The following is an 11,927-nucleotide window of genomic DNA, read 5'->3' as shown; positions in this document are numbered from 1 at the left end:
GGCTCCCAGGCCTAATCCTCTGCATTTGGAGCCTCCCTCCTGCAGTGCAGAGCCCAAGCCCCGCCCCTACACCCCCACCCAGGGCCATACCTCTACACTCAGAGACCCCCTCCAGTGAGCTTGGCCTAAACCCCACCCATACACCCTCACTCAGGGTCCTACCTCCAAACTCCAGAAGCCCACAGTCCAGAGGCCTTCCTTTCCACGTGCTGCCTCTCCCCTTCTGCTCAGGTCCTAAGCAGAGGCCCCGCCCCACACTTGAAAGTCACCCCCCACCCACGCACCTAGGCCCCCTCCCACACTTGGACATCGCCCCATGTAGGTCCCGCCCCACACTCAAAAGTCACCCCCCCACCCTAAACACTGCCCCAGCCTAAGTTCTCCCCCCAAACTCCGCCCACATAGCCAAGGCTGTTTTTTATTTTCTTCTATTCCTTTTTGCTCTGTCAGATTGGGGTTATGTTTTACCTTGTTGATTCATTATTGTTGATTCTTTTATATTTTTATTTTTCGTAATCTTTTATTTTTCTAATTTTATTTTATTCTTTATATTTTGTTAGTGATTTTTCCTTTTGGCTTGTTCCCCCCCCCAATTTTTTTTTCTTTTTTCTGTTGTGTATTTATTTTACCTTGTTGCAGTTGTTTCAATTATAGTTTTATTTATCCTAATAGATTTTTTATCTTTCTAATTTTATTTTGTTTTTTATTCTTTGATATTGTACTGCTCCTTATTTTCTTTCTTTCTTCCTTTTTTTTTTTTTTTTTTTTTTTTTTACTGTGCCATGAAGCTTGCAGGATCTTGGTTCCCCAGCTGGATGTCAGGCCCAAGCTCCAGCGATGGGAGCTCTGAGTCAAAACCGCTGGACTAACAGAGAACCTCAGAGCCCAGGGAATATCAATCGGAGTGAGGCCTCCCGGAAGTCCTCATCTCAGCACCAAGACCCAGCTCTATCCAAGTGCCTACAAACTCCAGTGCTGGGCGACTCATGACAAACAACCTGTAAGACAGGAATACAAAAGCACACCCCCCCCCAAAAAAAAGAAACAACAAAAAAATATGTTGTTGAAGGAGCAAGGTAAAAACCTACAAGACCAAATAAATGAAGATGAAATAGGCAACCTACCTGAAAAGAATTCAGAGTAATGATAGTAAAGGTGATCCAAAATCCAGGAAACAGAAGGGAGAAAATACAAGAAACATAAGGAGGACCTAGAAGAACTACAGAGCAAACAAACACTGATGATCAACACAGTTACTGAAATTACAAATACTCTAGAAGGAATCAATAACAGAATAACTGAGGCAGAAGATGGAAAAGTGAGCTGGAAGATAAAATGGTGGAAATAACTGCCACAGAGCAGAATAAAGAAAAAAGAATGAAAAGAATTGAGGACAGTCTCAGAGACCTCTGGGACAACATTAAACAGACCGAATTATATGGGTCCCAGAAGAAGAAGAGAGAAAAGGAAAGGGTCTGAGAAAAACTTTGAAGAGATTATAGTCGAAACTTCCCTAACATGGGAAAGGAAATAGTCAATTAAATCGAGGAAGCAGAGAGTACCATACAGGATAAACCCAAAGAGAAACACACCAAGACATATATTAATCAAACTATCAAAACTTAAATACAAAGAAAAAATTATTAAAAGCAGCAAGGGAAAAGCAACAAATTTTCAGCAGAAACAAATTTTTCAACAGAAACAACAAATTTTTCAGCAGAAACTCTGCAAACCAGAAGGAAGTGGCAGGACATATTTAAAGTGATGAAAGGGAAAAACCTACAACCAAGATTACTCTACGCAGCAAGGATCTCATTCAGATTCTATGGAGAAATAAAAATCTTTACAGATAAGCAAAAGTTAATAGAATTCAGCAACACCAAACCAGCTTTACAACAAATGCTAAAGGAACTTCTCTAGGCAGGAAACACTAGAAAAAGTAAAGACCCACAAAAACAAAAACAAAACAATTAAGAAAAGGGTAATAGGAACATACATATTGACAATTACCTTAAATAAATGGATTACATGCTCCAACCTAAAGACCTATACTGGCTGAAGGGATACAAAAACAAGGCCTGTACATATGCTATCTACAAGAGACCCACCTCAGACCTAGGGAAACATACAGACTGAAAGTGAGGGGATGGAAAAAGATATTCCATGCAAATGGAATTCAAAAGAAAGCTGGAGTAGCAATTCTCATATCACACAAAATAGACTTTAAAATAAAGACTATTACAAGAGACAAAGAAGGACACTGCATAGTGATCAAGGGATCAATCCAATACATAAAGCACATGCTAACAGCCATAAAACGGGAAACTGACAGTAACACAAAAATAGTTGGGGACTTTAACACCCCACTTTCACCAATGAACAGGTCATCCAGAATGAAAATAAATAAGGAAACACAAGCTTTAAAGGACACATTAGACAAGATAGACTTAGTTGATATTTATAGGACATTCCATCCCAAAACAACAGAACACACTTTCTTCTCAAGTGCTCATGGAACATTCTCCAGAATAGACCATATCATGAGTGACAACTCAAGTGTTGCTAAATTTAAGAGAATTGAAATCATATCAAGTATTTTTTCCTACCACAACCCTGTAAGACAATATATCAATTACAGTAGAAAAACTGTAAAAAATACAAGCACATGGAGGCTAAACAATACGCTACTAAATAACCAAGGGATCACTGAAGATATCAAAGAGGAAATCAAAAACTACCTAAAAACAAATGACAATGAAAACACAATGACCCAAAACGTATGGGATGCAGCAAGAGCAGTTCTAAGAGGAAAGTTTATAGCAATAGAGTCCTACCTCAGGAAACAAGAAAAATCTCAAACAACCTAACCTTACACGTAAAGCAATTAGAGAAAGAAGAACACACACACACAAAGTCCCAAAGTTAGCAGAAAGAAAGAAATCATACAGATCAGATCAGAAATAAATGAAAAAGAAATGAAGGAAACAATAGCAAAGATCAATAAAAGTAAAAGCTTGTTGTTTGAGAAGATAAACAAATTGATAAACCATTAGCCAGACTCATCAAGAAAAAAGGAAGAGGACCCAAATCAATAGAATTAGAAATGAAAAAGAAGTAGTAACAAATGACACTGCAGAAATACAAAGGATCATGAGAGATTACTACAAGCAACGATATACCGATAAAATGGACAACCTGGAAGAAGTGGACAAATTCTTAAAAAAAGCACAACCTTCTGAGACTGAACCAGGAATAGAAAATATAAACAGACAAATCACAAGCACTGAAATTGAAACTGTGATTTAAAATCTTCCAACAAACAAAATCTCAGTACCAGATGGCTGCAGAGGTGAATTCTACCAAACAATTAGAGAAGAGTTAACACCTGTCCTTCTCAAACTCTTCCAAAATAAGCAGAGGGAATAACACTCCCAAACTGATTCTATGAGGCCACCATCACCCTGATACCAAAACCAGACAAAGATGTTACAAAAAAAGAAAACTACAGGCCAATATCACTGATGAACATAGATGCAAAAATCTTCAACAAAATACTAGCAAACAGAATCCAACAGCACATTAAAAGTATCATACACCATGATCACGTGGGATTTATCCCAGGAATTCAAGGATTCTTCAATATACGCAAATCAATCAATGTGATAGACCATGTTACCAAATTGAATAATAACCATATGATCATCTCAGTAGATGCAGACAAAGGTTTTGACAAAATTCAACACCTATTTATGATAAAAACTCTCCATAAAGTGGGCATAGAGGGAACCTACCTCAAAATAATAAAGGCCAAATATGAAAAACCCACAGCCAACATCATTCTCAATGGTGAAAAACTGAAACCATTTCCACTAAGATCAGGAACAAGACAAGGTTGCCCACTCTCACCACTATTATTCAACATAGTTTTAGAAGTTTTAGCCACAGCAATCAGAGAAAAAAAAAGAAATAAAAGGAATCCAAATTGGAAAAGAAGAAGTAAAGCTGTCACTATTTGCAGATGACATGATACTATGCATAGAGAATCCTAAAGATGCTACCAGAAAACTACTAGAGCTAATCAATGAATTTGGTAGAGTAGTAGGATACAAAATAAATGCACAGAAATCTCTTGCATTCCTATACACTAATGATGAAAAATCGAGAGATAAATTAAGGAAACACTCTCATTTACCACTGCAACAAAAAGAATAAAATACCTAGGAATAAAGCTACCTAAGGAGACAAAGGACCTGTATGCAGAAAACTATAAGACACTGATGAAAGAAAGATGATACAAACAGATGGAGAGATATACCATGTTCTTGGATTGGAAGAATCAACATTGTGAAAATGACTATACTATCCAAAGCAATCTACAGATTCAGTGCAATCCCTATGAAACTACCAATGGCATTCTTCACAGAACTAGAACAAAAAATTCACAATTTGTATGGAAACACAAAAGACCCCGAATAGCAAAAGCAATCTTGAGAAAGATAAATGGAGCTGGAGGAATCAGGCTTCCTGACTTCAGACTATACTACAAAGCTGCAGTAATCAAGACAGTATGGTACTGGCACTGGCACAAAAACAGAAATATAGATCAATGGAACAAGATAGAAAGCCCTGAGACAAACCCACGCACCTATGGTCACCTTATCTTTGATAAAGGAGGCAAGAATATGCAATGGAGAAAAGAGAGCCTCTTCAATAAGTGGTGCTGGGAAAACTGGACAGCTACATGTAAAAGAATGAAATTAGAACACTCCCAAACACCATACACAAAAATAAACTCTAAATGGATTAAAGACATAAATGTAAGGCCAGGCACTATAAAACTCTTAAAGGAAAACAGGAAGAACACTCTATGACATAAATCACAGCAAGATCCTTTTTGACCCACCTCCTAGAGAAATGGAAATAAAAACTAAACAAATGGGACCTAATGAAACTTCAAAGCTTTTGAACAGCAAAGGAAACCATAAACAAGATGAAAAGACAACCCTCAGAATGGGAGAAAATATATGCCAATGAAGCAACTGACAAAGGAGTAATCTCCAAAATTTACAAGCAGCTCATGCAGCTCAATACCAATTAAAAAAACAACCCAACCCCAAAATGGGCAGAAGACCTAAAGAGACATTTCTCCAAAGAAGTTATACAGGTTGCCAACAAACACATGAAAGGATGCTCAACATCACTAATCATCAGAGAAATGCAAGTCAAAACTGCAGTGAGGTATCACCCCACCCTGGTCAGAATGGCCATTGTCAAAATATCTACAAACAAATAAATGCTGGAGAGGGTGTGGAGAAAAGGGAACCCTCTTGCACTGTTGGTGGGAATGTGAATTGATATAGCCACTATGGAGAACACTGTGGAGGTTCCTTAAAAAGCTAAAAATAGAACTATCATATGACCCAGCAATCCCACTACTGGGCATATACCCTGAGAAAACCATAATTCAAAAAGAGTCATGTACCACAATGTTCATTGCAGCACTATTTACAATAGCCAGGACATGGAAGCAACCTAAGTGTCCATAGACAGATGAATGGATAAAAAAGATGTGGCACATATTTACAATGGAATATTACTCAGCCATAAAAAGAAACAAAATTGAGTTATTTGTAGTGAGGTGGATGGACCTAGAGTCTGTCATACAGAGCGAAGTAAGTCAGAAAGAGAAAAGCAAGGACCATATGCTAACACATATATATGGAATCTAAAAAAAAAAAAGCTGATGAACCTAGGGGCAGGCCAGGAATCAAGACACAGATGTAGAGTATGGTCTTGAGGACATGGTGTGGGGGAAGGGTAAACTGGGACGGAGTGAGAGAGTAGCACTGACATATATACACTACCAAATGTAAAATAGATAGCTAGTGTGAAGCAGCTGAATGGCACAGGCAGATCAGCTCGGTGCTTTGCGACCACCTAGAGAAGTGGAATAAGGAGGTTGGGAGGGAGACGCAAGAGGGGATATATGTATGTATATAGCTGATTCACTTTGTTATACAGCAGAAACTAACACAACACTGTAAACAATTATACTCTAGTAAAGATGTTAAAAAAGACAAACATTAAAAAAAAGTAGATTCAAAAACTGCCTTTAAGGTAGGGATTAACATATACAAACTACTAGATATAAAATGGATAATCAACAAGGACCTACTGTATTGCACAGGGAACTCAATATTCTCTAATAAGCTATATGGGAAAAGAATATGAAAAATAGTAGATATGTGTATATGTATAACTGAATCACTTTGCTGTATACCTGAAACTAAACTGACACAATATTGTAAATCAACTATACTCCAAAAAAAAAAAGAAAAAACTACCTTTATGCCTAACTGTTGCAATGATTTGTATAATTAGTTCAGTAAGATAATTTTTTTTCTTCCTCTTTAGAAGCTTAGTCATTAGATCCAAAGTCACATTTTTTTCACTCTCTTCTTCTCAAATGAGGAAGGTTTCATTTACAGTTTTTTCATGTTACCCTGTGTCTCACATTTGACCTAAATATTACCCTTACATTTTACCAGTTGGATTCTTTCAATCTGTCTTCTTCTGTAAATAATGCTGATTTTTCAGTCATGGTTCAGTCAGGAGATAAACCATGCGGTACGTGGAATGGGTGCAGTTTATCAAAAGAATTCATACCTAGTAACAGGTGAATGGAGTAAAGAATGCAGTAATACCTAATAGAGAAAGCAGCCACTCTTAGGGGTGATATCAGTGCAAAAGTTCCTCCCTCACTCCCACCCCAAAAACACCACCCCCCACCCCAAACTGAGGCTCAGAACCCCCTGGTGGCGCATGGCTGTAGCCCAGCAGATAGTGGAGTTCACTGAAGTTCCACAGGAGGATGCCAGCAAGCAGAGAACTGCCTCCTATATGTAGAGGAAACTCATGGGGAGCTACATTTGGGGTAGGTGGAGTGGGTCCTGAACTCGCAGGGAAGTGGCTGGAACACCTATTGGGATGTTGCTTAACTGAGGTCCACGGTACTTGCTGGGAAACTGCCTGCAGGATGCACTAAGGCTCACTCCAACTTTATTATTTAAAATGTTATTTCTGATTACAAATGCAATATGAGGTCAATATTGGAAAAATGTGGAATCAGAATAGGATAAAATAGGGAAAACCACAGCTCTCAAAAGCATTTAAAAGTAACTTTTACAGAGTATATATATCCTACACGTAGATTGTATAGATTGTACAAAAATTGTATTTTAGAGGATGGTAACACGATATGTGTTTATATTCAATAATGTAAGTCATTCCATTTTTTTCTATTTAATAAGGTAGTCTTGGCTATGTTCACCTACTTGATTTTTAATATAAATATTATATTCTACTTGTCAGTTTTCACACATACCAACACAAACACAACTGGATTTTGAAATGTCTGGCACTTTTTGGTCATTTAACATTAAAGGAAATACTTTTGATGGACTTTGTTTTTTTACACACTCCTTATATATTACTTTAGTAGCATTAGAATAATATACTTTGTGAAATAAAAAATTACTAATTCCTAGTTTTGAAATTCTGTTTCCAGGTTTTCATTTTGTAGAACTATGATGAACAGTTCTATGCATAAAGGTGATCTGAACTGTTTTTAAGATTCTTCAATATAGTGTCTATAAAGTTGAACTGAGAGGCAAAAGTCATGCATTATCAAAGCTCATAGAAAATTGCTGTCTTGTGTATCATTTAAAAATATTTTCCATTTTAACCATCAGTATGTGTGAGTATACCACAGACTATCTCTAAGAGAGTATGCCTTAGCATTAAGTTTTCTTTTTTGTTGTTTCAAAACACCATGTAAGTATAATCTTTCAGACTTTGAGTAGAAAAGATATTGCAGGTGTGTGTGTGTGTGTGTGTGTGTGTGTGTGTGTTTTCTGTGCTTGTGAGAGCAAGAGAGACAGAGACGGAGACAAAGACAGAGATACTAAGGATTGTAAAGGCGGCACAACTCTATCTCATTTTCAGATTTTAGCTATATAAAGAATCAAAGTACTAATTACATTCTGAAAAATCAAAATTATGCCCTAAATGATACAAATTATAATTCATAAACTTAATATAATTCATTATTTTTATTGTTCTCAATTCACTCAGATAATGCACATATAATTATAGGGCTACTATGCAAGGTTCTTTTCAGAACAGCAAGGGCTAGATGATTTCATAGCAACTAATTGTAATGCAATAATTCGGGAAGTTTTCTGAAAGCACAAATTTGAGTATGTTAAAATAGTTTCAAATTTTATTTTCCTTGGACGAAAGCTTCTTTTACAGTGTGAATGTATTTTAATTATAAATCTACACTTAAAAATCATATTAAAGGGAAACTATTTTTACTGATACATGCCAGGGGGTAAATAATGCTAAATGCATACCTTTTAAGAAAAGAATAAAATGGACTATGATATGTCTTTGTTTAAGCACAAAGTTCTCCAATTGTCCTTTGGATGAAAGTTGAATCACATTTTCTTTACTATAGAATCAAATCTGAGCATTTCAAGAGGTAAACAGTGATTCTTTGATGCCTTACTTCAAGGCATTCAGAGGAAATTAATCAAATTAATCCATCCTTCTTTCCACTGGTAACAAAAATTATTCACTGCTTTGGACTCAGGGCATTTCACAAGACCCTAATGAGTATTGGGAAGGAAAAAAAAAAGTATTAAATGGTGGCATTAAGGAGGAGACTGTAAAGCACTGAATATTCTTTTTTTTAATGCCAGATTGGAAATGTAATTGAGTGAAGCAGGCCCCGGGTGGTTGGAAGCATTGCAAAGTGCGTGGTCCACCTAAAGGTGGCAGCTGCTATCCAGCAACCATGGATCATTGCCACATTGGAATTCAGAACCAGGTTTGGCAGATATTCCAGTTTTTGTGGAAAAGAAAGAAATTCATATTTTAATGTGAGCTCTCTAAATTTTTGAGTGTTGATGTTAACAAAAAAAAGTCCTTGTGAGCTGAATCAAATAAGTCAGGAAGTTCCTCCTTGTTAAATGAAAAAGCATTATGTACTTGACCTTGGTCTTGCCCCTCCCCAATTTTAATCAAAGTCCTTAAAAGCATTTAGAAAATATTTAAGTGACAATTATTTCTTATGTCAATTTTTCCTTGAGGAGCATCAAGAGAAAAATGTATTTCCTTCCAAAAGCCATTGGTTGAAGACCAAGCAACTCTAATCGTTTGGCTAATATGATTGTTTATATATTTCCCAATAATCAAATAATTGTTCTCAGTTGATAAAGGGGAAGAGTATTTAAAAGATTATTTTTAAATTACAGCAATACAGGTATTTTTTGAAACAAAGGGATATTGCTTTCAATACATTTTTTGCCTAAAATGGATGGTCTCTTTCCATATCTCTTCCAAATCTCTGAACGAATTCTCACATTTTTTCAAAATTGTTGCTGTAAGCATGGTTAAGTTATATCACCTCTATAGCCAGACTCTCATATTCTGAATCCAGTTCTGATGTTGCTAGCTACTTCACCTTGTGTGTCTTACCCAAATTTCTTGAGTCCCAGGTTCCTCATCTAGAAAATAATGGTCATTTTGGGATCAACTTCAGAGGCTTACTATGAGGATTTTGTAAGGAAATCTTTAAAGCTATCAGTGATAGAAAGTGTTCCATACATCTTAGTTATCATTATGTCCTTTGAAGTCATTCTTTTTTCCTGGTTTACATGGAAATACTGCTGCAGATGTCAGAAGACGCATTTTTCTCCCCCCTGAAACATTGCACATTTGTAGCAACCATCTTCATAGAGGAAAACAGAATTCTTATTCACTGCTGCACATATTTAATGTATTTTTGAGATCACTCTACCCCGTTTCTGGTCTTTATAAAGTTATCATAAAATTATAAGTGTCTTTGACATAATTATCTAGTTACTAGACACAAAAGTATCAATACAGGGGAACTCAGAGAGACTGAGTGATTTGCCTGGGATAAATAAATAAATAAAGTGGCAGAACTGGGACTAAAATTGTGTTTCTTTGTTTTGCTTTCATTATATATTTCTATCTAAATATATTTAAGTTGAAATTATAAATATTAAAAAAATTTGAATGCCTTAATTCATAGACTTTCTCCATTAAATTGGAAAGAGAAAACCATTATTTTTATAGGGAAATTTTGTCAATTAAGCTGCAGTATGCCAAACATCTGTGTACCTGTCAACCAATTCTACATGATTGACATAGTTTGCATTCATATACAGATATTCCTGCTTTTTGAGATCTAGTTTTACACATTGACATTTTAATATAAATGATCAATAGAAAATCATATTCCATGGGCATCATGAATGAGTCAACAAATTTATTTGGCTTACTCTAAATAAATATTTCTTAAATGTCACATTTGCACAGCATTAAAAGTTTTAAGCAAATACTCGTGAAGCATGCCCCTGTGACACTGATGATTGAATATATTGTCTCTTTCTAATGAAGAAAACAGTGTAGTTGCCAACTTTATATGAACTAAGGGAACTTCTCTGACCACATGAGATGTCATTTCAAAATAGATTTCCTTTGGAAGGATGATATTATGCTAAAATAATATGAGATTTATTTTTATTGCCCACTAAAGAACTAAGGAAAATACAGTGCCATGGAAATTGTTATTTTAATGCTGTATTCAAAAGAATAAAAGTTAAATATAGAACTTTGAATTGCTTTTCTTCTCTCCTCACTGGTACTATATGTTCGTATTCTGGAGATTGGGAAATTCAACTTCACACAACACATCCAGCTAATGAGATTGCAGAAACATTGTGCTCTCCATCATTTCCTTATCAGTGACAGTCCATTAAAAGCTGTAACCCAATGAAGTGAATTTCAGTTTTAAAGTTTTGCATTCTGAAAACGGTCTTCCCAAGACCATTAATAGATAAGATGGATGCCACATTTGTTGACAGTTCAAGATACTTTTACCCTACTAGAACTGTTTTGAAACCAACAGACCTATTATCTTCTTTTACAAAGAAATTTTATAGTGCTATTTTAGTGAATTGCAAAACTCTGAAGGAAATTTTACTTTTATTTACCTGTGTTTTTGTTTCCTTACACAATGCAGTAAAATATGTACAATGTGTGTTTGTAGTCTACATTTGAATTGCATCCTTTCAGAAAAATTGAATAGGTCTACTAAAAACAATTTTCCTTTCGAGTGTGGCATGCTTTGTCCTTCTGAGAACAGAAAGATGATGATTTATTCCTGGATTCTTAATAGTTTTGGTTGCAATAAGTTAGTCATGATCACAATTGAATGTCAGGATTGTAAAATAATCAAAACAGCCTTTCCAAACTTAGTGTGGAGAAACTGAACAAATGCAAGCACAAAGATATGACTTCACCTCCTGACAAAGGAGGAGGAGGAGATTCCTGCCCAGACTGATGTCCCAAAGAAACAACCATGATTGTGAGGCATGGCATCCAGGGGGAGTTAAAGTCTTACTATTTTAGGTAATTTTTAAAATTGAACATGTGTACAAGTTTCCTTCCATGAATGTAGTTAGAACATGTCAAAAAAGAACGGAATTCAACTCTCTGAATTCAGTCTCAGACGTTTCAGAAAATAGTAGGGATAGTCACCTGAAGCAATTAGGCTTTTGAGAAGAATGGCATATGGGCCACTGCTCTAGCTGTCCCTGAATGGGGACTGGAGACAAGGGCACAAATCTAGGTTTCTGGAGCTGCCCAATCAATAACTAGTGCCTTTGAAATATAAAATTCAGGAAACAATCAATGCATACTTAGGATTATTTGGTGATACAAAAAGTGCAGAAATAAATATGCCTGGAGATGGAGATACAGCTACTGATCTACAGTGCACAGAAAACTGGATACACTGAGTAGAGTGACAAATACATGGTGTGCTGAAGAGAAGA

At 36.0% G+C, this 11,927-nt stretch overlaps 1 protein-coding gene across 1 annotated transcript in view; it reads left to right on the top strand.

Annotated features, from left to right (window-relative positions):
- Positions 1–11,927, top strand: part of LOC149743886 (uncharacterized) — a 151,347-nt gene that overhangs the window by 102,654 nt on the left and 36,766 nt on the right. Inside the window, exon 4 of the mRNA XM_089906089.1 lies at positions 789–11,502. Within this exon, the coding sequence (XP_089762215.1) occupies positions 789–990 (202 nt within the window). The 3' untranslated portion in view covers positions 991–11,502. The remainder of the gene's footprint in view (positions 1–788; positions 11,503–11,927) is intronic.

The sequence above is a fragment of the Delphinapterus leucas genome, unplaced genomic scaffold (assembly GCF_059928025.1).
Source record: "Delphinapterus leucas isolate spDelLeu-1000000601 "Yukka" unplaced genomic scaffold, BTC_Dleu_Yukka2 spDelLeu_asBTCV2_sq61, whole genome shotgun sequence".
Classification (NCBI taxonomy): Eukaryota; Metazoa; Chordata; class Mammalia; order Artiodactyla; family Monodontidae; genus Delphinapterus; species Delphinapterus leucas.
The sequence above is the reverse complement of the archived record's forward strand: the minus strand, read 5'-3'. Positions and strand labels throughout refer to the sequence as shown.